The sequence below is a fragment of the Trachypithecus francoisi genome, unplaced genomic scaffold (assembly GCF_009764315.1).
Source record: "Trachypithecus francoisi isolate TF-2019V2 unplaced genomic scaffold, Tfra_2.0 Lachesis_group8, whole genome shotgun sequence".
Taxonomy (NCBI): Eukaryota; Metazoa; Chordata; class Mammalia; order Primates; family Cercopithecidae; genus Trachypithecus; species Trachypithecus francoisi.
The window spans coordinates 4,002,065-4,028,983 of NW_022681473.1; the positions used below are offsets into that span (position 1 = coordinate 4,002,065).

The following is a 26,919-nucleotide window of genomic DNA, read 5'->3' on the forward strand; positions in this document are numbered from 1 at the left end:
GAATTATCCAGTCCTGCCTTGTTGCTTGCTGGTCTTGTCAATTAATTTTACGTTGAGTTGAGTTGCCAGCCACGTGCCTTTGCCCCACTCTTCCCATAGAAGTGTTGATGGGCATTGGGGCACACTCCGTTGGCATCCTCCTGCCTCGTTGTTAAAGTGCTCACCTTCACACAGGGAGCAGGTGCACAAAAACGGAAAGCCACACAGCGCACAGCTTTGACCTTGGTATGTTTCTTACTTTTGGGGAAGGACTTCATCCAAAGCGTGTTTATTTTGCAGAATAGGATGAGAACTTAAGACCAGCATGGTCGACGGGAAGTTGGAGCAGCGTCTTTGGTCGGGGCTGGCTCTGAGGCAGCAAGGAGTAGGCGCTGCCACTTCATGTGGCTGTGCAGCTTCTGTCCGGAAAATGGAGTCACACTTACTTCCTCTTCACCGGGAAAGGGGAAGGCAGCTGGGAGCATGGGCTGCATCCTTTGTGTGCCCAGCCCAGGGAGGACTCCAGTAACCTCCAGCACTCACTGTGCTATGACTCGCACAAGGCAGAGACACTTCCCCTAAAGGTAGAAGACAGTGACATGGACCCATCCTGGAGGAAACCCTCTTCCTGCAGACGGGTTCCCCCAGCTCCTGGACAGAGGAGAGAGGAGCAGGGAAGGGAGGGACAGGATCTGTATCCAGAGGCCTCACAGACATCTGGGTCCAGTGGCAGAAACTTGGGGGTGGGGGGACTGGTAGAGGCAGGAAAGACAATCTCTTCTCAGGGACCCACATTACATGCCTCAGTTAGCCCTGCTAAAGGGGACAGTTTCGATAGGACCTCTGTGGGGTGGGGAAGGGCAGAAGCTCTGTTACAAGCAAGAGCGCGGGAGGGCTGTGGCCTCCAGCCTGCACTGCTCACTCCCTCCCAGGGCTCCGGCAGTCATTTTCCAATGGCAATGCCTCTGAGTTCCCACTCACAACACCCCTTCCCCCAGGACCTTTAAGATGCCCCAGCCACCAGCCTTGACCCTGGGTTTGCTAACAGCAGCAGCAGCAGCATCTGGGGGCTGTGGCCTTTGCATGCCAGAGCTGCCTTTGCCATCTCTGCAGGTCTGGGTGGATTGCGGCCCCAGGGTCTGCTCCTCCAGTCCCTGCCTCCCAGCTTCCCTTTAACTGAGACCAGTCACCCCTGGGTCACCTGCTGGCCGAGACACCTCCTCCCTCCCCATCCCAAGCCTGGTACAATATACGTAATTGCAGGGGATGGGAGATGGGAACCGTCCCACAGGAGCAGCTGTGGCCAGCCTCCTGGGAAAGTAGGCACAGCTATGGTTTGTCACTTGAGTTCTTAGTCCATTTGGGCTGCCGCAACAGAATACACAGCTCAGGTGGCTTAAACAGGACTTATTTCTCCCAGCTCGGGAGAACAGAAGTCCGAGATCATGGCACTGGCCGGCAAACTGGTTTGCAGAAAGCCATCTTCTCTTCACAGGACACGAAGGGTTGCTCCAAGATCCCTTTTATAAGGGCACTAATCCTGTTAACAAAGGCTCCGCCTCCTGATGTAATCACTTCCCAGAGTCCCTGCCTCCCAGCCCCATCACACTGGCAGTGAGGGTTTCGACACATGGACTGGGGGGGACACAGACACACAGCCGCTGCAAGTCCCCAGCTTCCATTCGTGGCCAGCAGGGTGGGCTGAGTCAGAGCTGAAAGGCAGGTGGGGTGAGGGGGCGGGGAGCTGAGGAAGGCTGCCCCGAAGGCCACACCAATGCTGAAGACCCAGGCAGAGCCACATGCTGGCTGGCCGTGCTCTGAGCTCCTACAAGGAAGAGTGCAGAGCTCCATGCTGGGAGCCCCTCCTCAACAGGATAAACAGGACTCGGGGCCATTTTTGCTCTGAGGCCAATAGCCAGTGTTCCCACACTGGGCCCCTGGGGGAGGTCATGGGACCAAGAGCCAAGGCTGTGGCCCAATCAGTGTCCGCTCACATTGGGCAGCGCTGGAGACCTGTGCCACTGCCTGGGCAACAGCTGCTGCTGCAGGGGCAGGTGAGCCTCAGTGGGCAGCAGACAGAGATGCACTGTGGCTGAGGGCTGCTATAGAACAGTCCTCAGGGTGCTGGCCAAGAAGGCCGGGCACGGCATAGGCCTGGTGACGGAGCACTGCAGGTGGGCAGCTTCGACCAGACAGGGACTCTCCCACAGCTCTGGAGGCCAGAAGTTTGAGATCAAGGTGGCAGTAGCATGGCTTCCCTCTAAGGCTGTGAGGGAAATCTTCCAGGCCTCTCCCATAGGAGCTGGCAGTTTCCTGGCAACCTTTAGCATCTCAAAGCACCACCCTGATCCCAGCCTTCATGGCGCCTTCTCCCTGTGTGCATGTCTCTATATCCAGACTCCCCTGACTCCCTTTCTTTTGAGACAGGGTCTCACTCTGTTGCCCAGACTGGAGTGCAGTAGCACAATCAAAGCTCATTGCAGTCTCGGCCTCCAGGGCTCAGGTGATCGTTCTGCCTCAGCCTCGCAAGTAGCTGGGACCAAAGGCACACACCAGTACACCAGGCTAACTTGTAATTTTTGTAGAAATGGGGTCTCACTATGTTGCCCAGGCTGGTCTGAAACTCGTGCTTGAGCAGCTTGCCCACTGCGACCTCCCAGAGTGCTGGGATTACAAGTGTGAGCCACCACACCCGGCCCAAATTTTCCCTTTTCATAAGAACACTAGACTCCTGGGTTAGAATCACCCTAATGGCCTCTTTTTAACTTGACTGTATCTGCAAAGACCCTCTTTCCAAATAAGGTCATATTTTGAGATACTGGGGGTTAGGACTCCAGCATATAAATTTGGGCAGGACACAGTTCAGTCCAGAACAAGTGTTCAGGGACACAGAGATGATGCACCAGTAGGCAGGGTAGGGCAGGGGGCAGACTCTGCCCTGCCCCAGGACTTAGCTCTGATGGCGGCCTTAGGGGAAACTAGAGGGGTGGGATGTGGGGAGGGGTGCTGAGCATTCTGTCGGGAAAGGTCAGTGTGGGCAGAAAGTCGGGATGGATTCTCTATGCTCAGTTGAGGGGGACAGGGCAGGTGTGTGCCCAGCAGCATGTGGGCACCATTCACCCCCATGAGCCCTGGTGCCCTGTGGTGTTCCCGATAGGCAGGCTCTCATTGCCTGAGGTCAGAGCCAGGCACAGGCTGTCAGTGCGGCCACGTTCTCACCAAGGGGGCTTCCTGTCCTGGGCCTGTATGATGGAGGTCCCTGTGGCACACTCTCATGGCCTGTGCCCTCTTGGAAGAATCTAAACCACACCGTGGAGGGGTGCAGAGCAAATGTGTGTTGCAGGAGTTACTACTGGTCTGAGATCATTTGCAGAGCCTCTAAACACCCCGAAAAGTCGCAAGCCCCACTCCTGCGGGTGCCTCCCGGCCCCAGCTGCTTTGGGGAAGTCGGCATTTTTAGTGCCTTGATGATATTTAGAGTCTAATTACAAACGCGCGTCACTGGGACCACATGCTCGGTGCTGGAACTGGCTCTTCATTGATGGAAACAATGTTTCTATATTAAGTGCAAGATTCAGAGCCACTTTCGTGGCTTTTGCAAGCCCAAGTTTGAGCTGGGGTCCCCCACAGACGCCTCCAGACCTCATGTCCATGTCTGTCCACTGGGCCTGCATCTAGGGTTCAGGGTAATGCAGAGTGGTGACAGGCAGGGTGGCCGCCTGCCTCTGCCCCAGCACCCACACATGACATTCCTCCATTCTGCCTCCTCCTCATGCTCCGAGAGGCTGTTGAAGGCCCCTTGTAGACATCCCTCTCCTTCTGCAGGGGAAAGATTTTGGTCACAAGGTCAATGTTTTTGAGAACCAAGCTCTGCCACAGGAGACTGGCTTGGGAAGCTTAGATTGATACAGGGCTCACCAGTCATCTGCAGCTTCCCTAGGAAGTAGAAATCAATTTCATGAATGTCACCTGGACTGCTTTTGCGACCAGCAATGTGCAGAGTTCAATGTGTCCCTTCCCAAAATTCTAAATGCAGATGGCATCAAAGGCAGTAATACCAGTTTTCTGTTTCACTGGTGGCTGGCAAGAGCCACAAATCCAATGCCCCCTCAAGCTGAGAAAGTGACGTCACGGCCCAGGAGGCTGGGGCGGGTGGGCACAGCAGTTCTCTCAGCCCCAGCTAACAGCAGGGGAGAGTGCCGCATGCAAGTGGGAGGCCCAGCTCCCCAAGTGCAAGGGTTCTGATTTTTCAATGAAAACTGAAATTCTAGACTTTTTATGCAAAGGTTTCGTACTCTCTAAATTGTGACAGCTAAGTTGAAACTGACTGAGGCACTGTGTGGGTGGGATTTGACCCTTGGTAATCGCTGGATAGGGACCAAAGGGAACATCCTAGGATGTGTGTGGATGGTTTGAGGCCCTGTTGGCACCACATCCCTGCCCCCAAGTGCTTGCCAGGGTAGGAAGCCATGCTGTTTACTGAGGACACCCCACCAGAGAGGCAGGTGTCCTGCCCACAGGCACCCAGCAAGCAGCAGGGCCCCACGGGCTCTGGACCCAATAATACGCTGATTCTGGAGGGGTGCGGGCCCACCAGGACCAGGGCTCTACGGATACCATCCCACCATGAACGGGGAGAGAGGGCCCTCCAGGTGGGGCTGGGACTGCAGGGGAGCTCGTCCAAAGCACCGTTGTTTGGAAGTGGCTCATGACCTAGGAAGACCTGGGCGAGACAGATTCCGGAGGTCAGAGGGGCATCAGATGCCCAATAACTGATTCCAAACCTAGCTCCACCCCTGCAAGCCCCGTATGCCCCTTTGTCATCAGCTTTCAGAAAAGCCAAGTGACGTTTCCAGGGCCCATGGGAGCCTCATTTCCTCCGAGCTCTCCTGAGCAGGTCCTGCCATTTGCTGCCATCTGCTGAGGGCAGCAGGTCTATAAGGGATCCAGGGGACAGAATAAGGAACTGGGGAGCCCTGCTGATTAGGAGTTAGGTGGAAACAGCAGCTTCTGCAGACTCAGATCCAAGACATCACATCTGGCCAGGCTGTCCCCGTGCAGGAGCAGCTCTGGCTGGGGCAGCATGACTGTGTGGAGGTGCCGCCAGAACGTGCGCCCAGGCTGTCGGCTACAGACAAGGAAGGTGCTGTGGCCACCAAGGTCCTCGGCCCCACAGCCAAGCTTCCTGAGAATCCCCCATGAGTGGCTCATGGTCGTTGAGAGGCCCTCTGGTCGTTTTCCTACAACAGTCTCCCCTGCCCAGAGAAGAGTAATGTCTATCTCTGACACTTCCGAGGAAAAGGGCTCTCCAGCCCCTTGACCCTTCCAAGGCACAGGAACAAACTTCTCCCCCAAAAGTGGCCAAGGGCCAGCTCTGGCCAAGATCATGGAAGGACAGCATCCAGCCATCACAAATGAACCACAGGAGATTCTGGAGGATGAGGATTCTAGGGAGTGAGCCCAAAGCCGTGATGGTTAGCAGGCCGCAGTCAGAGGCCACATCCCCAGCCCCTCCTTGCCTAAGTGGCCGGGCTGCTAGAGTCCCCATCAGCCCAACGAGCCCTCAGTAGGTCCCAACTTGAGCCTGGCTTCTCCAGTGACCGGCGACCCATCCCTGTGCCAGTCCCGTAGTCTCCCCAAGCATCAGATCCAGAGAATGCCCCACAGCGGGTGGCAGGAGCGAGCAGGCAGTAATATGCACTTTCTTGGTTGGAGCCCTCTCAAGGCCTGGCACTGGGGGCCTGCCCAGAGCGGGGAAGCTGGTCCTAGACCATCTCAAGGTGAGGCCAAGTCCTCCCCTCTCTACCCACAGCCTTACAAGGGATGACCCCTGGGGATCTAGGGGCCAGGCAGCTGGGGGCTCCCCACTGTCAGGTCGTCTCACACACTGGCCTCGTGACTCCTGAGCCCGGGCAGCCTGCCTCCTCCATCTCAGTTCGAGGCCCCAGTGTCTCGGTGCCCCCACATGTGTGTGTTTGGTACCTCATACTCACATCTGCTTGGGTCACATGCTTCATCTCTGCATCGGACCTCAGCACTCCCTGGCCCATAACCTCACCCTGGCATCCTGGGCCCAGCTCTCAGGCCTTGGCCTTGTCTGCACCCGACCCCCTAACTGCTTCCTTGCCTATTCCCACCCCAGGACTCCGCTTCACACTGCTCTTTCCTGGTGGGTCCAGGCCTCTGTTCCGTCTCCTTGTACTTGGCTCTGCCGCCTTAGGTGGTACTCAGCCATCTGAAGTTATGTGTTCACTTCTTTGTGTGTTGGCCAAAACTCCCTCATGAGGACGCAAACTTCCCACAGATGGAGACAGACAGCTGAACTGCCTGTGCCTCATGGCTTTTAGTGGTACCAGGAACAGAAACACTGGAATGACTGAGTGAATGAATGAATTCCTGAGCAACAGCCGCTGCCCAGGTGTGCTGACTGGAGGGGAGAGAACCAATATCACGTGTAGCTTGTGTTCGGTTGCCTGTCTGTACCACAGCAGCAAGGGTCCTGCAAGCTGAGGTCTGCCCTCCGAGAATTCTCGGCATTCTCTTCCTTGATCTGGCTTCTTTACTTCCTAAATCCATCTGCTTTCCTAATTACATTCTGAGAACCTCAGTAAAAGGGACAGCCCCAGGAGTCACCTTGCAAAGACCACTGCCGCTCTAGGTGGGCCTCTCTCCCAAGGCCCCACTAGGATGGTTCTGCTCCCAAGACTACATCTTCAGGGCGGTTCAGGGTGACCAGCTGTCCAGTGGGCCCAGGACATTGGATACTCACTGCTGAAACCGGGCAGGTCTGAGTACATGGGAATGAGCCGGTCCCACAGCAGAGACTGCAGAGCAGCTGGCACGGGGACTGCCCTGGCACCACTGAGTCCTCCCTGGGCTCCTCACAGCTCTGCCTGGAGGAGCTCTGCAGCCATCTTGGAGGTGACTGAAATTGGAACATCCTGGACCTGTCAACAGTATGGGGAGCCGGGCGGTACCTGCTTCTATCCAGCTCTGACATGGGTGTTGGATTTGTGAAAATCCACCAAGCAGCACCCAGGCTTTACGTTTTCTGTTTGTGGCTACACCAGATGTTTAGTTTTTGAGAAATCCATAGCACGAGGAGGACATACATACAGCGCAGTGTGGCTGGTGAGGGGCGTGCCTTCTTGGCTGTTGTTTACCATCAGGGTGCTTTTCTTTGTTCAAAGGTGGTGCGTAAAGTAGCTGTAAACTTCACCTTCCCGGGCTTCCTCCTCCCTGCTGCACCTAGAGACAGCTGTCTTTGGGCTGCGCTCCCTTCAGGAGCTGCTGGGATGAAGGTGCCAGAGGCCCCCTGTGGAGCTCAGTTCCGTGGGCAGGGGTGGGGCCGGGGCCTTTTCACAGCAACATTTGAAAACCACGAAGGGTTATTCCTGCAGTAGCCAGGGTGGGCAGTGTCAGCCCAGACGCCCACCCAGTTCCAGTCTCTATCCCTCGGGTTTTCCTCTGGGAGTGGCGTGGGGCTGGGAGGTGGAGGCAGAGGCCAAGGCCATCTGCTGCTGAGCGTTGCTCAGGGAGATGCGAAGAGCAGACAGCAGAGGGCCAGGGCCCAGCCCACCTCTGCCTGTGGGATGGCACCCTGAGTCCGTTCCTACTTCTGTGCCAGGTGCATTTGCCATGGTGAGAACAAATGGGGCAGGGGAGGTAACCGGCTCCTCAAGGGACCAAGAGCTCCTCAACTGCAGGGCAGTGGCCACAGTGTGGCAGCCTTGGGGGTCCCCAGCCTGCCACTCACCTTCCCAGGAGCACTGGGACAGCTAGCTATCCAGGCCAGAACGGAGACAGGTCCCTTACTCTGTGAGCGCCCTCCTGGGCCAGGCTCTTCTGCCTTCCCAGGCCTCTGAAGCAGGAGAGCAGGGAGGGAGTGGGAGGAAAAGGGCCGCGTCAGTGTGATGTGCGTTCCCAGAATATATGAAAAGCAATTAAGCGCCACGTTTCCTCCTCCTGTGAGGATGCAAAGCCTGGCGCTGCAGCCCAGCCCTGGAACTTGCCTGTCAGGCTCTTCACATGCAGTCTCTTGGTGGCCGTGAAAATTGCCCCAGGCCTGTAAGAGTGAGCACGTAAGGATGCTCAGGTTAAATAGGAATCAGCCCTTCCTCCACAGCAGCTGTAGAGGACTCAGTGGAGAGCTGCAGTGTCATAGGAGGGCCTCCCCGCCTCCCCTGGCCTGCCCTGGCCTCCTCAGCCACAGTTAAGTGACCCACAGTCACAGCAGCATTCATTCTGCTTTCCCCAAAAGCACCTTTGCTTCCAAAATGATGACGGTCTCACTCCGTTCGTTTCCCTGCATTCTCCCCCCTTTTAGGAGCCCACATGTCTCTGCCTTGGGTGGATGCTGGCTGTCTTGCTCTCCGCTGGCTCTCACTGACGCCATCCTCCCCGCCTTCCCACAGGTTAACAATGAGAATGTTGTCAAAGTCGGCCACAGGCAGGTGGTGAACATGATCCGGCAGGGAGGGAATCACCTGGTCCTTAAAGTGGTCACAGTGACCAGGAATCTGGACCCCGACGACACTGCCAGAAAGAAAGGTACACGCCCCACATTGCCCAGCTCCAGCCTGGGGCCCTACCGGGGTGGGTGGGGGTGGGCAGGATAGCTGGGGGGCAGTGGGCCCTCTCTCCAGCTGATTCCACACTTCTGAGAGCCCAGGAACAGGGACAAGGCTGAAATTTGCCGCCAGAGCCCATGACAGTGACCTGGGGCTCACAGGCTGCCGGCACATCCACCAGGAGTGCCCTTTTAGTCACTAGCAGGTGTCCCTTCCGCAGGCTTCTGACTCAGTGTCCCGTCCCCTCCCTCCCCCTGCCCAGGCCCACCCATGAGAGGGCAGGCTCTGCACTGCAGTTCAGAGATACAGCAAGATCCTCCTGAGCACCAGTCCTGTCCCATCATAAGCACACCTGCACAATCCCTGACCACCGCAGCCAAACAGCCTGAGACCCACCTGCCAGCCACAGGGCCACCGGTGGCCTTATTCCTATGTCTGGAAACATGGTCTGGGGTCTCACACCCATCTCTCCTCTGCCCTCCAGCTCCCCCGCCTCCAAAGCGAGCACCGACCACGGCCCTCACCCTGCGCTCCAAGTCCATGACCTCAGAGCTGGAGGAGCTTGGTAAGTCACACACCCGGCCCAGCCCCATAGTCGCCATGCCTGTCCCTGAGCTGCCCTTTGCAAAGCAGCAGGCTGTGCATGACCCCATGCTTGCTTGCTACCCCCTTCCTGCCCCTGTGCCCAGACATGTGTCAGGAAGTGCCCCTGCATGCCCAGCAGCCCCACGTGTGCACTTCCCTCGGAGCCGCGCGGGGAGTTGTTGCTAGTCCTGCCTTTCCTCTTTTCTGTTTATCTAACATTGTTTTGTTTTGAATTTTTGGGCCTCTCACTAGTGGATAAAGGTAAGCAGCCCCACTGGGTCCCCAAAGCAGCTCCCCCTGCTGTCTAGGGCACCCCCACCAACATCCATCTCAGCCCAGGCCTCAGAGGCCTGTGCGAGCTGCTCCCCATGTGGCTCAGACCAGAAGGCTCCATCTTCCGGGGATCTGTGTAGATAGCGTGGGCTTGGCAGAGCAGTCCGGTCTGCACAGCAGGCCTAGGGAGCTCCCGGCACCTTTGTATAAGGTCTGCAAGGAACAGAGAGAGGCTCTGGCCCTCTGACTCCATCTTGTAGACAGAGGAAGGGCGACAAGCAGCCACGTGGGCCATGTTGGCCACGCAGGATCCTGTTCCGGGGAGTCACCATGGAGCCCAGGGACACCTTTGGAAAGAGGGTGGCTCTGAAACACACAGAAATGGCGTGTGGGTGGAATTGTTTGCTCCACTGGAGCACAAATTGGAGCTGGTGAAGGCAGCTTACATGGTCACAGAAATGAGCCCCTGCCCAAGGCCCACGGTCCAGTCCAGCTGGCCCAGGAGGTTGAGAGCCAAGCCCCGACCGGTACTCTCACTCACAGGCCCTGTCCTCCCTGCACTCCTGGCACAGGCAGCTTTCCCGAGAGGGGTCTAGCAAGCGCTGCCACAGTGGTGAAGCAGTAGTCATCCTTCCTCGGCCAAGGGTGCTGAGGGTGGCCAGGCCGCCTCTCACAAGGTTCTGGGCTGGAGTCTGAGGACAGGCGTGAGGCCTCAATCCAAAAGAGCAGCCCTGCAGTGGCACTGCCCCACCCACCCAGAACCAGTAGTGCCCCGCGTGGGAAACCCGCTTCCACATGCCCCAGCCTCACTGTCGATGGAGGAGGTGGCCAGCCTCCACGCCGTCTCCACAGAGGCCTGTCCTGGGGCTCGCCTGAGGGACAAACCCTGCAGCTCTCATCTTTCCAAGGGGTGCCCCCGCGAGCTCAGCTCAGTCAAGAAACAAAGCAATGAGGCAGGAAAGGCCACAGGTGCGCTCTAAAGGCTGGCCCCACCACCTCTGCTCTGAGAACTCATCCCCCACTTTGGCAGGGTGCTGGTGGGACAAGAGGTGCTGAGGAAGAAGGAAAGCCCCTTTCCACTGCCAGGCAGTAGGTTAACGAGCAGGGCAGACAGGACAGAGTTGTGCGGGCAGCCAAGGTTTGCTGCTCTGTGGATAGCGCAGCGTTCCAGACAGCCCCTGCCCGCTGCCCCAGTGCCGGCCCAGCCTGCTCCTGAGGCGCCCGGAGCTGACGAGGCCCGAGTGTAGGCTGCGGGCGGGCGCTGCATCCTGGTGGCTCACGGCGCTCCCCTTTCTGTTTGCAAGCCTCAGTCCGGAAGAAGAAGGGTAAGGGAGGCCCGGTGTCTGTCTCAGCCCCCTGCCCATCACCACCCCCGTGGAACAGAAACCTCCTTTGTGACGCCGTGCAGTCTTGAGTGTGCCGCAAAGCCTTGTGTTGCCTTCTCCCACCGGGTCCTGCCCGAGGAGCCCCACCCTGGAGCACATCCGTCTGTCTGTTTTTTCTGCTTGGCTTCTCCTGTCTGTGATTCCCCAGCGTGTCCTGTGTTTCTTCCCTGACCTGTGTTCACATCGTCATGACCGTGAAGCTGGCAGGACCCCTGTTTGGTCTTAGCTGGGCAGCCTTCAAGCTCTGTCTGTGAGGCCTCCCAGGGGCCTGAATCACATGGGGCTCCCTGGATGGGGGGTTGCAGGCGAGCAGAGCCCCTGGCTGCATTCCTGACCCTCAGGAACCCTTTGTGGTGGGCAGGAACTGCCTCCCTTTAAGGCCCAGAAATCACCCACTCCCCAAGAGGCTGCCCTGTGCCCCGTGCCTGGCACTGGGGGGAGAAGGGAGCAGGGTGAGCTCTTTGGCTACACCTCCCCACCCAGGGCTGGTGTGGAGTGGGAGACTGGCAGTCACCATGGAGTGGGCAGGTGGACCGCAGGCCCCAGATAGACTCGGGTCCCCCGTTTCACAGCAGCAAGCACACTGGGGGTACTGCTCGCCTGCTGCTGGACACAGCTCCCCCAACAATTAAAAGCAGCACTCCCAGCTTTTAATTCATCTCTTGGAGTTGGGAGGACCCTAGCATCTGGCCAGAGGCACTGGCCCTAAGGCACATCTTAACTGTGTCCCAGTCATGTTAGATGAGAATGGGTGAAGTGGGCATAGAACCACCACTGCCTCCTCTCCTGGCTGTCCCTGCCTACCGCCCCCGCCTGTGTCATCCCAGTGGCCTCTGTGCAGCAGCCCTGGGCTTGCACCAGCATCCTACGGCTGCCCAGAAAACTCCCAGCAGGCTTTCTAGGCCCCATTGCTGCGCCGAGGATGTGGATGCCCGGGATACAGAATACCCTTCTTTCTATGTCGCGCAATGACGTTTCTGTGTGAACGCCCCTTCAATCCAAGGCCAAACCCCAGCTCACAGGAACGGCCTCTATTCATCACCTACCCGAGGAAGATGCCCCCACCATGGGTGCCAGGGACCCAGTTGCCAGAACAGCGCGGGACAACAGAAGTCCCTTGTCAGGGAGAACAGTTCGGGACTCAGGTGGCTGAGCCGCTGTGGGCGCTTGTGGCCTGCTGGGACCTGGCCCCATCCACACTGCCCTTCTCCCCCAGGGTGGCATCAGAAGATAAGAGGCACAGCCTGCACGGCCAGGCAGAGTCCACACATAGCACGGCCAGAAGCTCCAGAGAGAGAACATCCACCTCCCGTCTGAGCAAGAGAACCTGACTACAAATTTGAGCTTAAATGCCCCAGAGCCCCAACCCCAGCTATAACGGGGGCAGGGAGACCCCAAAGGGACCAGCAGCCGTGGCCCGGCCTGGTCACACTGGGGGGGGTCCAGCTGGGGACTGAAGACACCGAGAGGTACCGACAGCCCCTGCCTCCCGGGCCATGAGCACATCCCACGTTGCACACGCGAAGTGTGGAGCACACGTTGGGTGCGTGGCAAATGCTCCAGGACCCTGGTGCTGCCTCCACCCGTCTCTGGGAAGCCTGGCCTCTCGGAAAAAGCACTCACCACACTCCAGAAAGGCCATGTGGAACAAAAGTCAGGCCTTTGCAGTTGTATTGGGTTGAAAAGTGACCCCCAAAGTTCTGTGAATGGGACCGTATTTGGAAATAGGATCCTTGCAGATCTAATCAAGATGAGGTCATGCTGGACTCGGGTGGGCCCTAAATCCATCCAGTGGCGTGTCCTTGTAAAGAAGGAACAAGCCAAGAAACACCATGGATTTCATCCTCCCCAGACCCTCTGAAGGAACCTGACCTTGGACTTCCAGCCTCCAGAACTGTGCAGGAGGTTTCCATTGTTTTAAGCCCCCCGGTGCATGGTCATTTATCTTAACATCCCTGGCAAAGCACCTCAAATCCCAACTCTGTCCCTGCTAGCTTTACCCTGCTTAATGGTCCCAGGTTTTCAGTTCTCCATCTGTAAAATCTTTGTTTAGTATTTAAGTGTTCTCTGAGCACCTGCCCTAGACCCCAGACCCTGTGCTGGGCTCAGGCAGAAGCCAGCTGTCAGGCAGGATTTGGGGTGGGGCCTCTGCCCCCGGGCACATGAAGGGGACTGTGGCCTCCACCCTACCAGGCACCTCTGACTTGTACCCTCAGACTCTAGCCCTTGGAAGGTGTGTGACTCAGATCTGCGGGCCAGGACCAGTCCACCAGGGTCTAAGCACATACTTCCCACCCTGCACTGCCTCTTTGGAAGATTAAACCAAGAAGCCAGCTGGCAACAGCCGCTGCTTCTAACACACACGGCTTCTGTCCTCTAACATCTGGCACTGCAGATGTGTGTGTTTTCCTTTTCGAAATGGAGTGACATTTATACTCTCTCACCCAGAGACAGGATGTAGTGGCACTGCACCTCCAGAGAGGTAGACAGACCACTTCAAGCTCACATAAGGGGAGAGAGCAGTGGTTGAGAACCGACAGGGTCCCTGGATCATCTCAGAGGATGTGAAGCAGACCATGGAAAGCTGAAGAGCTGGAGCAGCCCTATGTAGCCCTCCTCAGGGTCTGGTCTGCTGCTTTCCCCCAGAAGGTTCTGAAGAGTCGATGGGGAAACAGCTGGGCACTCTGCCCCTCAATGGAGCTGGCTTCCAGGCTCTGGGCCTGCCGTGTGGCCACAGGCAAAGGAACTCGCTGGACAGTGGACCTAGCGCCGCTTCAATGCAGAGCCCATTTCCTACCTGGGGAAGCAGGAGACTTGGCCACCGGGTGCCTGTGTGGTCCTGGGCCTCCCGGCCTCAGCATGGACGCTGGGATTGTGCCACTCCTCGATTTGGTGACTCCCTTAGTGACTTGCTGAGGATGCAGAGCAGTGGCAAGGTTTCTCTAGCACGGGGCACGCTGCTTCGTGCCCCCTATCAGGGGAACCTGCAGGGAAGTCAGCCCTTGGTCCAGAGTCAGCTCATGGGCTGGGGGGTCTCTGGTAACAGGAAGGGCAGGCAGGTGACAAACCTACCACCTCCCCTCCCTTTTTCCTGTGCCTGGTCAGCATCACGTGTGTCTTCTAGAGAGAATACACGCTTGCTCAGAGGGCTGAAATACGGGTGACTGCTGGGGCATCTTCATCAGCTCCTCACTGGAGTATTTTGGGATTTGACAGTTTCAAATCTGTCTGAGGCTCGTTTTCAGTCACTGAGCACTTCATTCGAAGACTGCCAGGGGCCGGATTCGCTAATCCCCTTCATCCGGAGTCCCTGAATAAAGACCTAGTTCTGAGCTTTTATAAATTAAGCATAATCCTTAGGAGTCTAGAATGAGAAGCAGGAATCTGCAGTCCTGTGGCTTTTCTGAAAAGTCTCCATATCCTGGTAAACAAGATCTCCAAGATAGGGACTAAGCAAGTCAGGCCAGCACGCTCCCACTGCCCACATCCCCAAGAGACAAGGGCCAGGCAGGACCCACCCCCCTGTGGGGGACCAATGCAGGGTTTTCCTTTTTCATTTGAATTACACTAACTCTAACTTAAAAAGGAATGCTAGCCCCTGACCCTGTCACCCCAATACACCTGGCTGCTCTCACCTGTTCTGGTTCAAAAGAACGTTTGTTTTGGGGTTACTGGGAAGGGAAAGGTTTAAAACAGACCAAGCGTCCACAGTCAAAGTGGCCACAGCTTCAGGGATGCACCTGCAGGGACTTGACCCTCCGACGTGGCGACTGTGATGATGGGAAGGGCGCCCCCACCCCCGCCTCGTGGTTCTCCTGAATGAGGCAGAACGTGCCAGTGCTGACCCCAATCATTTCCAAACAAACATTCTGCAGCCATTGCCCACCAGGGCCCAGGGCTGGGCAGCCCATCCACATGGCAGGCACAAGGCTCGGGGGACCTCAATGCCAGCCCCAGCTCCCGCCTGGTCCCATGGTTTGCCCCTGTATGGCCTTACGCATCTCAGACCTGAAATGTTTTCTCTTCAACAAGGGAACAGTCCCTTTACTACAGCCAGCTTCTCATGAGGATGAGAAACAGGATGACCAGCCCAGAACCTCCCCGATTCAGGGATGGTTGTCATTATTGACCAGGACACCTGTCCTTTACCCTGGGCACACATTTACATGAGGTGTATTTGGCAAGATGCCCCCCACAGGCCCTGAGGTCCTAAAATCACAGCCTGTAGCCTGTTCATTTTGGGAATGTGAGGATTCAAGGCAGTGCCCCGGGGAGGCCAGGCAGCAGACCCTTAGTGTGCAGTGGATGGAAATGAACGAGCCTCATCAGCTGTGGAGTTTGTTAATACATAAAAAGCAGACGCATGGCTTCTGGAAGGGCCCAGTTGGAAACAGGAGCTTCTTGAAGATTTGGCTCATTTAAATTATAATCCCAGGAAAGCTGTTACGCCCTAGAGTCCCTCCTTCTTTGATGTGCCCAGACATGGCCAACAGCACAGCGGAGCCTGGCCATAGCCGTCCCACACCCACCTGCGCTCAGGCCTTCCCCTGCAGGGCCTTGGCTCTCCTGCATCTTCTGGGTCTGACACCTCTGTCAATGTTCAGTGCTGATAACTTTCCTTCACCTCAGCTATTCAGCCCTGGCTGCCACCTTCGCCTCTGAGCTTACCATAGCCTGGAAGTCCAGCCAGAAGGAGTTCATGACACAGGAGGGATGCCCAGGGGTTTCTGGCTCGGATGGGCCTTCCTGCATCTCCACAGGTGCAGGCCTGAGCACAGGCAGGTGGCAGCCAGGAAGGCACCCTCCCCTGTGTGCACCTGCGTCTAGTATCCGGCTAGTATCCGGCGGGCTGGATTCTGTGGGGTCCCCAGAGCTCACCACCTGGAATGCGCCCATGGGATGTTTTGTTGGGCTCCAGCTGTTCTTCCCCTAACTTGGTGGCATCCCTTCTGGGTCATGTTCATGGAGGTACATGCTGCACCCCACTCAGGCCTCACCCTCCACTGGGGTCAGAGGAGGGGCCCAGGCCAGCACTGTCAGCAAGCAGGTCTGGGGCATCCCCACCCCACAGTGCCCTGGCTCACCACAGTTGTGGGACATAACTCCCTGGTGACGGAGGCACATCTCAACCCCTGTTTCACTGGAGAAAAATACTCTGGGGGCCACCAGCGGCCACATCTCAGTTGAGGCAAAGAATAGCCACTGCCTAGCACCCCCACTTCCAGGGACAGACCAAGCTGGAGCTGCACGTCACAGCCAGCCAAAGCAGATCACCCAAGTGTCAGCCTGGTCCTGAGCTGATGGGCAAGGCCAGGGCAGAGAGGCCTGCACAGAAACAAATTCGACCCCAGCCATCCAAGGAGTTCCACCCCAGCCCTAGGAGGGGAAAAGCTCCTTGGAGGAAGCAAATTGCTGGAACCATGGCAGGTGGACCCGGCCCGTGCAGCCCAGAGAGATTGACAGGGACCCTAGCAAAGGGAATGTGAGACGAGGCAGCCATGCAGCACCTGCTGCAGCCGGAGGAGCTGGGCTGAGGAGGGCAGAAGAGGAGGGTCTTGAACACAGGTGAGGACAGCACGGCTCTGGGCTGGGGTCACAGGTCGCAGCCAGGATGTCCCCACTGCCAAGTGAGATGAGAATCGAGTTTCCTACCGTGCCTGACCAGTTCCCTGAGGAGCAGATGCTTAGCATCCACTGGGGGAATGACAAGACCCCAAGGAGGCATCAGGCTCGTCAAAGAGCCAGCAGGGCTTGTGGGTCCAGGAATCACAGGAGAGAATGCGTGCGCAGGGATGCAGCATTGGGGCCCAGTGAGGCCGCAGGCCTGGTCAGCTGGACTTGGTCATGAAGGGGGAGTGCTGTGGGGGGAGATTGGGCTGCCCGGACACTACGGGGCAAGGGCTTTCTTGCTTTGCGTGAACACTTGACATTTTGCTGACAACTGGAAACGTGGTCCAGGCCAGAGGTCGGCAAATGCCTCCCTGAAGGGCCCAATGGTAAGTGTGCTGGGCATGGCAGCCATATGGCCTCTGCTGCACATTCTCCTGCCTTTTCTTCCCCCTCCTTGTTTGAAGGCTAAAAACATATGGCTTGGCGTGGTGGCTCACACCTGTAATCCCAGCACTTCGGGAGGCCAAGGTGGGCAGATCACTTGAGGTCAGGAGTTTGAGACCGGCCTGGCCAACATGGTGAAACCCCATCTCTACTAAAAATACAAAAGTTAGCTGGGCATGGTGGCGCACAGCTACTCAGGAGGCTGAGGCACGAGAATTGCTTGAACCCAGGAGGTGGAGGTTGCAGTGAGCCAAGCAGCCTGGGTGACAGCGAGACTCCATCTTAAAGAAGAAAAAAAAAAAAGTATAGACTGACCTGAGGTTCTGGCCCAGTGCGGGCAGGACTGGTCCAAGGGTCTGGAACACAGGCCTCTCATGCGGACTCTCCCATGAGAGTGTCCACAGGTGTCAGAGTTATGTACGTCTCAGCTGCTCTGCAAGGTTGAGGGGCCATCACAGGGTGCCCGGCTCAGTGTCCCCAGCACACCCCCATTTCTTCTCCCCAAACTTCTGTTGTGGGGACCTCTGGTCTGGGCTGCCTTTGTCAGGAGCCTGGTGCCTTTGTGTTGGACAACCCTGAGCCATGCTGTGGCTCTGGAAGCTTTGCCCATGGGTCAGCTCCCCATGAGAAGCTGCCATGACAGGTAACTTCCGCCTCATCCTGAAGAACAACTTGGAGATGGGGGCCTTCCTCCCTGCACTCTGCTCAGCTCTGACCCACACAATAGCCCCATGGCTCAAAGTCTGGGCAGGTCTTTAGCATACACTTCATGAGAGGCCACCAGATGCCAAGAGTGGGCTTAGGGAGGCCAGAAGGCAGAATGTTCTAGATGGCCTGCTTCTCCCCAGGGAGTAAGGCCAGTGCTGTCTCAAAGGCTCAGAATGGGGTACACCCACCAGGCACCGCACTGGCTTTGTCCCAACCCAGTGACATCTCAGAAGTACAGCTGGGGTCACCTTTTCCACAATCGGGACTGGAAGACCGGTTCTCCAGGTCTCAGTGGCACAGGGCCCGGTGCATTTAAACAGCCCAGACACACCCTTATGCCTGATCCCAAATACCCTGAGATGAAGCTAAGGTATCAGGAGAGCTCCAGGATGTGCTTCAGTTTTCAAGTTTAAAAAAAAAAAAAAAAAAAGTGCTGTAAATGTCCTTTTTAAAAAGCTTTTGTTAATTGCTAAGGATCCCTTATAACTCAATTTTGGCTTTCATTTTTTAAAAGGAAATGGGAAGGTTCTGCGTTGGGGAAAATAAACAGAGACCTTCCCTCTGCAATACTTACGAATGCCTGGGGCCCCTGAGCACCCTGGCTTCTGAAACACCCACACTGCTTTGGATGGCAGGTCCTCATGTCTTGGCAATCACAGTTACAAAGGAACCATATTTCTGAGTCTCTTTTTAAAAAAACAAAAAAAAAAATTCAAAAAGTCAGTTTAGTTAACCCTCACAAGAATAAATCCCATTAGTAAGAATAAAGTGATTCCACTAAAGAAATGGCCCAAACACCTGTAATTCCAGCACTTTGGGAGACCAAGGGGGGTGGACCACCTGAGGTCAGGAGTTCAAGATCAGCCTGGCCAACGTGGCGAAACCCCATCTCTACTAAAAATACAAAAATGAGCCGGGCGTAGTGGCAGGTGCCTGTAATCCCAGCTACTCGCGAGGCTGAGGCAAGAGAATTGCTTGAACCTGGGAGGTGGAAGTTGCAGTGAACCAAGATTGCACCACTGCACTCCAGCCTGGGCGACAGAGCAAGACTCTGTCTCAAAAAAAAAAAACAAACAAACAAAAACAATGTCCCAAAAAGCTTCAGAGTCCTTGGCGGGCTGGGCACTTCCAAGGAGGCGACAGAGCTGCGGAGGGTCTTCTATGTCCACACCTCGTGCCTGCCTCCGAGGATAAGGTCTGGGAAAGGAGCCCATGCCCCAGTGGGAATGCATGTGGCAGAGGCACATGCCCCCTGCACAGTTCTGGATGCTGGAGTGGCTGCTGCACCTGTGCGCTTTCCTATGGACGCCCAGCTTCCCCCACTGGTGATGCTGCTCCAATCCTCACGGTTCTATTGCAGATAAACCCGAGGAGATAGTCCCGGCCTCCAAGCCCTCCCGTGCTGCTGAGAACATGGCCGTGGAACCAAGGGTGGCGACCATCAAGCAGCGGCCCAGCAGCCGGTGCTTCCCGGCGGGCTCAGACATGAACGTGAGTGGCTGTACCTTGGGACCACGCGGGGCAGGGGCCGGCAGTGACCCAGGAAGTGGGTGGGCTGTCTCAGTAGCTGAGGCGCACATGCTGTCATGTCTGGTTCATGCTGTCCAGAGGTGGGGCCCAAATCTAAGTAGCCACAGGACGAACAGCCGGGTCCGTGCAGGCTCCCAGTGGTGGGACAGAGCAGGCCACATCCAAGCCCTGCCACTCCCTTACTGCACTGACTGCCTCTGCTCACTCAGTGCCCTGACCCTCAAAGGTGTCCCCTGTCATACTTTGCTGAGGACCTGTGAACACACGGATGTAAGGGGCCTTGACGCACGCTTCAGACAGAGGTGATCTTGCCTCCTGGTCCACCCAGAGCACAGAAATGCTCCGGTGTGGAAGAGGCCGTCTGTCCCACATCCCATGTGGCAGTCCCCCATGTGCTCCGAGATCCTGGGCAGCACTTGTCCTCGGAGCCCGAAGTGCCACGAAGGGCTTCAGTGTCTGCTGGGTAGAGTGGGTGCCTGGCTCAGAGCAGGCTGCCCATGCCATGGTCACCTTCCCTAGGCAGTCAGGAGGGCACACAGCTGGAAAAGGGCCTGGGGCAGAGGCTGCTTGATTCCCCCGGGCACATCCTGAGGAAGGCGTGGCCTCCTGGACCCTTGGATTGCTTCTCCATTTTCCAGAGGCAGCCATCTGAGCCTGATGTCAGATTCTGGCACTGCCTATCTGTCGTGATTGCTTACCTAACTTAGTGTTCCCTTTGAACCAGTATCAAACTGCCTCACTATGTCTAGCCTTTTCTTGAACAGTAACACCTATAAATATTATAAATTTACCACAAGGCTTTTCTGTAATGTGCATTAAACAACTGTTAATGGTTACAATTAAAATATCTGCTCTCACACCTCCTCCCATCACCTCTGAACTTCACAAGGGGCCTTCCCCTTCAGGCCCTGCCTGCCCGTCCTTGCCTCCCTCTTTGTTCTCAGTCCTTCGCAGCACCCATGTGCCCCATCTAGTTGGGGGGTGTCTGAGACAAAGTGCCCTCGACCTCCCAATTTCCCCCTCCAGCCTCAGGGCCATACAGTGAGACAAACAGAGGCTGTGGACACATGGAAACTGCATCTCCAAGCTGGAGTGATAAAAGCTTGCCCACGAATATTTCCATTGAGCTTCCGCATCTGATATTCTTCTGGGTTGGCCTTCAATACTATGAGTTTGGGGCCCTGAGCCATCTCAGTTTTGCAAACAAAGCAGCAGCCTGGGGAAGTGAAAGGGTTGGCAGCACCAGGACTCTGCTTCCAAGGTGGAGGAGGGGAGCTCTAGGCTCCTCCTGGAATAGGCCGAGGAGGGAGGAGGCCGGGGACAGCTGCTGCTGCAGACTCCACACCATGCCCCCAAGCAGCTCCAGGGCATGCTCACGCTTGCTGGCACACACTATGCTAATACCTGGTTGGCCTTTGCACATACTGTGGGGCTAGTATCATGAGCCCATTTTATGAAAGAGGAAACGGTAGCTCCTATGGAAGGACTTGATGGTCACATGGCACATGGGGAGCAGGGTATGGACCCAGGCCAGACCCCACTGCCCACCACTCTGTGCCCTTTCCCACGGGACATCCAGCCTGGCCCCCATCTCAGAGAGACGTGTCTGTCCAGCTGCTCTGGCAAATGGTGTTGCAGCAGACCACATCTCCATGGAACAGGGCATGCTGCCATCCTAACAGGGCCAGAGGCCAATAGCAGCTGCAGTGAACAGGAAATGCACCTAGAGAGGGCCCTTCCTGGGTCCTCAGTGCTGTGGTTCTCATCAGCCCCACTGGAGATTTGAGGTGGCTCCAGAAGCAGCTTGGGGAAGCCACAGTGACAGACGTTCCCTTGTGGCCTCTGGGCCCTGTGACCCTGGGTGAGGGCTGGCCAGGGCTGCATCTCACCCTAGGCTCTCCGGTTTGCAGTCTGTGTATGAACGCCAAGGAATCGCCGTGATGACGCCCACTGTTCCTGGGAGCCCAAAAGCCCCATTTCTGGGCATCCCTCGAGGTACGATGCGAAGGCAGAAATCAATAGGTAAGAAGTGTGGCACTCCCCCACAGAAGTTGCCCCTGGGCTTTCAAACAGCCTTAGAGCTCCTCGGGAGTTCTGACCCCTGGGCCTGCCACAGTTGCCTTGGCATCTCACCCCAGCAAGGCCCTGCCAGCCTACCTACCAGAGGGTAGGAACCTGGCCTTGCCCACCAGGGAGCCATTGGAACATCTGAATGGCATGAAACTTATGCCCCCCGAAGGACACAAAATCCACTGTGGCTTCTGTAATCTTAAAGCCCAGTTATCTGTGATAATTCCAGCAGAGTAAAGGGGCAGGGGGGGCAGGGGGGTCCGAGCCAGCCCCCCTGCCCCACCCTGCCCTGCTCAGGGTGGGAAGGGCGAGTGGGTTCCCTGCATTCCCCGGCCACCACCAGGCCTGGAGGATGAGCTCAGCAGATATATTTCCAAGGGTGGTCTGGTCAGGGTCTCGAATTCTAATGAAATAATGTACTGTGTGTTGCAGAAAACTGCCTTCCTTTCTTCTTAATGTCACAATTATTCCTGTTGACTCTGTTGCAGGCAAAAGTACACTTGACCTTGAGACAAGGTCACACTTGACCCTTTGAGACAGTCCCTTTGTGAGATAATTCAGCATTGCCTTTATTGTGTCAATTCTGATAGCAGCTAAGGCCCTTGCCCTGTGAGAGTTGTGGGGGCAACCCTGGGACTCTGGTCTGCCCAGCCCACCCCAGGGGCACTGTCCTGTGTGTTCTGGAAACGCCTCTGGGCTGCTGTGCAAAAGCGCAGTGTGCTTGTGAGTCTGAGGTGGATGACTGTAGGCAGGCACTAGGCAGTAAGTGGCCATGGAGGCAGTGTCTGCTGTGCTTAAAGCTCCCCCTGCACCAGCAAACTCAGGGAGAGCTGCGTATTTGTCTTGCGGTTACTGGTTAATAACAACTGATTTCCTCCTGTCAGACAGCAGAATCTTTCTATCAGGTTAGTGAACCCTTATGGTTTGGAATCTGTAATCTGAATGTAACCCAGTTTACTTTATAAGGTGTATTCTTAAATTAGTACTCCTTGGGAACATAATTGCCAGACAACCAACTCAGAGTGACTGGTCAATGGAGAACGCCTTGAACGAGCCATCTTTGCAATGCCAAAATGTCCTCCCACAAGGAGTATGTTAAATTTGGAATACCCTTATCGAATGGAAGTTTTCATTGGAATAAATTATTGTAGTTTGTCCTAGGAATTTTTTTTCATTTCAAGTAATTTATTTTGCTACCTCTTTGAAAACCCTGCATGCTCCTGACATGAAATCCCCGTGCCGTGCGTCTGTCGTTGCGTGTGTGCGTGTCTCGCTTCCCTTCTCCGAGTGCTCCTGTTGACGTGTCTGTGTCTTGAGCTGTTGAACAGTCTGTAAAGTCACACCCAGGCAACACACCCAGAGAACCCTCAGGCCACGCTGCTGGCTGTTGTAGGACCTCAGCTGCATCCCCACACACTCAACATCCACGTATTTTCATTAGGTCAACTCATACTTTGTGCCAATATGAGGTTCTGTCAGCTGTGATCATGGTGGTCCGCTGGGCTCTCAGCCCCTGCTCTAGAGGGTCTTGACAGGACCACTTCCAGGGCTGCCACTGGGATCCAGAAGGGGCTCACTGAGGTCTGGCTTAGGATCCTACTCCTAGCTCGGGCCGGGATTTTTTTTTTTTTTTTTTTTTTTTTTGAGACAGAGTCTCGCTCTGTCGCCCGGGCTGGAGTGCAGTGGCCGGATCTCCTCAGCTCACTGCAAGCTCCGCCTCCCGGGTTTACGCCATTCTCCTGCCTCAGCCTCCCAAGTAGCTGGGACTACAGGCGCCCGCCACCTCGCCCGGCTAGATCTTTGTATTTTTTTAGTAGAGACGGGGTTTCACTGTGTTAGCCAGGATGGTCTCGATCTCCTGACCTCGTGATCCGCCCGTCTCAGCCTCCCAAAGTGCTGGGATTTCAGGATTGAGCCACCACGCCCGGCCAGGCCGGGATCTTTAAAGGAACCTGGGCTCCCTCCCCTCAGGGCCAGGCTCTAGAGCCCACATGACCCCTCCTCTGAGCTGGCATTCCCCAGCCATCCACCTCTCTGAGGGTCCAGAGAGCTCCAGGACACACAGAACCCTTAGTGGGGCCCAGTGAAGTCAGGCAATTAAAGGATTCACGTGACCCTGGAAGAAAAGCACCTCCTCCCAGCACACACACAGCCAACCGTGGGCAGATGGCTTCGCTCAGGGTGGCAGAGGCCTCCCTGTACATCTGGGCAGCCGCGGGGCTCAAGTGCCATCTGGATGGTGGACTGTACACCATCCTTGTCACATAAACACAGCAGTACCCGCACCCCTTTGCTCTCATTTCACATGGACAGGTGACAGCCTTAGGCCCCTGCCCTAAAACCCCCCCAGGAGCCCTTACCATGTCTGAAGGGGCGTGGTGGAAGGACACCTCCTGGTCTAGCCAACCCCGCCCCAAGCACAATGCCAGCACAGGCACACGTGCGCACACACACATGCAGCCCCAAGGCAAGCTGCCCACTTGGCCCGCAGACTGGCACACAGCTCAGCGTCAGGAGCCCTTCTGCCCTGGCCTCACAGAGCTCCCCTGCTGCAGCCTGTGCCTGGAGGTCCCGCAGCAGCAGCGCACTCACAGCATCCCCAGGGCCTTTCTGTCCTTCCCTTTCTTGTCCTTCGGCTCACGATGGGCCACGTGACTAACCACTTGGCATTGTGGCTTGTGCTGTGTTTCATGAATACCCGTTCACCATCTGAACTTGTGAGTTTGTGGAGACGTAGCATATCGCACGTTCCTAGGAACTTAGGCTTTGTTGCTATTGTGACTTAAAGCTAAACCTATCTTCTACTTGTAGGAATAACAGAGGAAGAGCGGCAGTTTCTGGCTCCTCCAATGCTGAAGTTCACCAGAAGCCTGTCCATGCCGGACACCTCCGAGGACATCCCCCCTCCACCACAGTCTGTGCCCCCGTCCCCACCACCACCTTCCCCCACCGCTTACAACTGCCCCAAGTCCCCAACTCCAAGAGTCTACGGGACAATTAAGCCTGCGTTCAATCAGAATTCTGCCGCTAAGGTGTCCCCCGCCACCAGGTCCGACACTGTGGCCACCATGATGAGGGAGAAGGGGATGTACTTCAGGAGAGAGCTGGACCGCTACTCCCTGGACTCGGAAGACCTCTACAGTCGGCACGCCGGCCCACAGGCCAACTTCCACAACAAGAGGGGCCAGATGCCCGAAAACCCATACTCAGAGGTGGGGAAGATCGCCAGCAAAGCCGTCTATGTCCCCGCCAAGCCCGCCAGGCGAAAGGGGATGCTGGTGAAGCAGTCCAATGTGGAGGACAGCCCCGAGAAGACGTGCTCCATCCCTATCCCGACCATCATCGTGAAGGAGCCGTCCACCAGCAGCAGCGGCAAGAGCAGCCAGGGCAGCAGCATGGAGATCGACCCCCAGGCCCCGGAGCCACCATGCCAGCTGCGGGCTGACGAAAGCCTGACCGTCAGCAGCCCCTTCGCCGCCGCCATCGCCGGAGCAGTCCGCGACCGTGAGAAGCGGCTGGAAGCCAGGAGGAACTCCCCGGCCTTCCTCTCCACAGACCTGGGGGACGAGGATGTGGGCCTGGGGCCACCTGCCCCCAGGACGCGGCCCTCCATGTTCCCCGAGGAGGAGGTTTTCGCTGACGAGGACAGCGCTGAGCAGCTGTCATCCCCCATGCCGGGTGCCACGCCCAGGGAGCCCGAAAACCATTTCGTGGGTGGCGCCGAGGCCAGTGCTCAGGGTGAGGCTGGGAGGCCGCTGAATTCCACGTCCAAAGCCCAGGGGCCTGAGAGCAGCCCAGCAGTACCCCCTACAAGCAGCGGCACAGCTGGACCGGGGAATTACGTCCACCCACTCACAGGGCGGCTGCTTGATCCCAGCTCCCCGCTGGCCCTGGCACTCTCTGCAAGGGACCGAGCCATGAAGGAGTCTCAGCAGGGACCCAAAGGGGAGGCCCCCAAGGCCGACCTCAACAAACCTCTTTACATTGATACCAAAATGCGGCCCAGCCTAGATGCTGGCTTCCCTACGGTCACCAGGCAGAACACTCGGGGACCCCTGAGGCGGCAGGAGACGGAGAACAAGTACGAGACCGACCTGGGCCGAGACCGGAAGGGTGACGACAAGAAGAACATGTTGATCGACATCATGGACACGTCCCAACAGAAGTCAGCTGGCCTGCTGATGGTCCATACCGTGGACGCCACTAAGCTGGACAATGCCCTGCAGGAAGAGGACGAGAAGGCAGACGTGGAGATGAAGCCAGACAGCTCGCCGTCCGAGGTGCCAGAAGGTGTTTCCGAAACCGAAGGTGCTTTACAGATCTCCGCTGCCCCCGAGCCCACCACTGTGCCCGGCAGAACCATCGTGGCGGTGGGCTCCATGGAAGAGGCGGTGATTTTGCCATTCCGCATCCCTCCTCCCCCTCTGGCATCCGTGGACTTGGACGAGGATTTTATTTTTACAGAGCCATTGCCTCCTCCCCTGGAATTTGCAAATAGTTTTGATATCCCCGATGACCGGGCAGCTTCTGTCCCGGCTCTCACAGACTTAGTGAAGCAGAAGAAAAGCGACACCCCTCAGTCCCCTTCGTTGAACTCCAGCCAACCAACCAACTCTGCAGACAGCAAGAAGCCAGCCAGTCTTCCAAACTGTCTGCCTGCCTCATTCCTGCCACCCCCTGAAAGCTTTGACGCCGTCGCCGACTCTGGGATCGAGGAGGTGGACAGCCGGAGTAGCAGCGACCACCACCTCGAGACGACCAGCACTATCTCCACCGTGTCTAGCATCTCCACCCTGTCTTCCGAAGGTGGAGAGAACGTGGACACCTGCACAGTCTATGCAGATGGGCAAGCATTTATGGTTGACAAACCCCCAGTACCTCCTAAGCCAAAAATGAAGCCCATCATTCACAAAAGCAATGCACTTTATCAAGACGCGCTCGTGGAAGAGGATGTAGATAGCTTTGTTATCCCCCCGCCCGCTCCCCCGCCCCCGCCGGGCAGCGCCCAGCCTGGGATGGCCAAGGTTCTCCAGCCAAGGACCTCCAAGTTGTGGGGCGACGTCACAGAGATCAAAAGCCCGATTCTCTCAGGCCCAAAGGCAAATGTTATTAGTGAATTGAACTCTATCCTACAGCAAATGAACCGAGAGAAATCAGCAAAGCCGGGGGAAGGACTGGATTCACCCATGGGAGCCAAGTCTGCCAGCCTCGCTCCAAGGTAAGTCCGCGGTTGGTGCAGGTGCACACCACTCCGCGTGCACTGTCCCTGCTGACCAGGAAAGACCCTCGGGTAGCAGCCCCAGCGGACACGAAGAGGGGAATTCGTAAAGCCTGTGTGGGCCACGTCTGTTAATGCAATAACACTTCTTTTTCTCATGCTCCTGGACTCTGGGACAGCCAAGTAATGATCACAGCCATTCTGGTGGGACACAGCACTCCCTCATAAAGACCTGTAATGAAATGAGGTTGCTGGAAGCCCTCCCCACCGTGGCTTCCAAAGAGAAGCTCCACTCTCTCCTCTGTGCCCTCCAGATCTCTGCCAGGACCACCTAGAAGGCCATTTAGAGCCTCACCAAAGCCCAAACCAAGCTTCGAGTTGGTTGCAAGAGACCAGCTGCCCCAAGAGGGCAGCGAGTGGGTGGGCGGCGGGTGCAGGTGTCTGAATACATGTGTGGGTTCTTCTCCCCCCATCACTACCAGGTTTGCGGGCTAGGGAGGCACTGGGTCATGACTGTACTGGTGAACTCCAAGTGCAGTACATTCTT

General features: G+C 56.7%; 1 protein-coding gene across 5 annotated transcripts in view; it reads left to right on the plus strand.

The window, feature by feature from the left end:
- SHANK2 (SH3 and multiple ankyrin repeat domains 2) overlaps nucleotides 1-26,919 on the plus strand; it is a 672,941-nt gene that overhangs the window by 628,834 nt on the left and 17,188 nt on the right. For all 5 annotated transcript variants that reach the window (XM_033203947.1, XM_033203946.1, XM_033203948.1 and 2 more), the window contains 5 exons: nucleotides 8,394-8,529; nucleotides 9,034-9,114; nucleotides 18,915-19,045; nucleotides 20,995-21,106; nucleotides 23,966-26,372. In XM_033203947.1, the coding sequence (XP_033059838.1) occupies nucleotides 8,394-8,529; nucleotides 9,034-9,114; nucleotides 18,915-19,045; nucleotides 20,995-21,106; nucleotides 23,966-26,372 (2,867 nt within the window). The remainder of the gene's footprint in view (nucleotides 1-8,393; nucleotides 8,530-9,033; nucleotides 9,115-18,914; nucleotides 19,046-20,994; nucleotides 21,107-23,965; nucleotides 26,373-26,919) is intronic.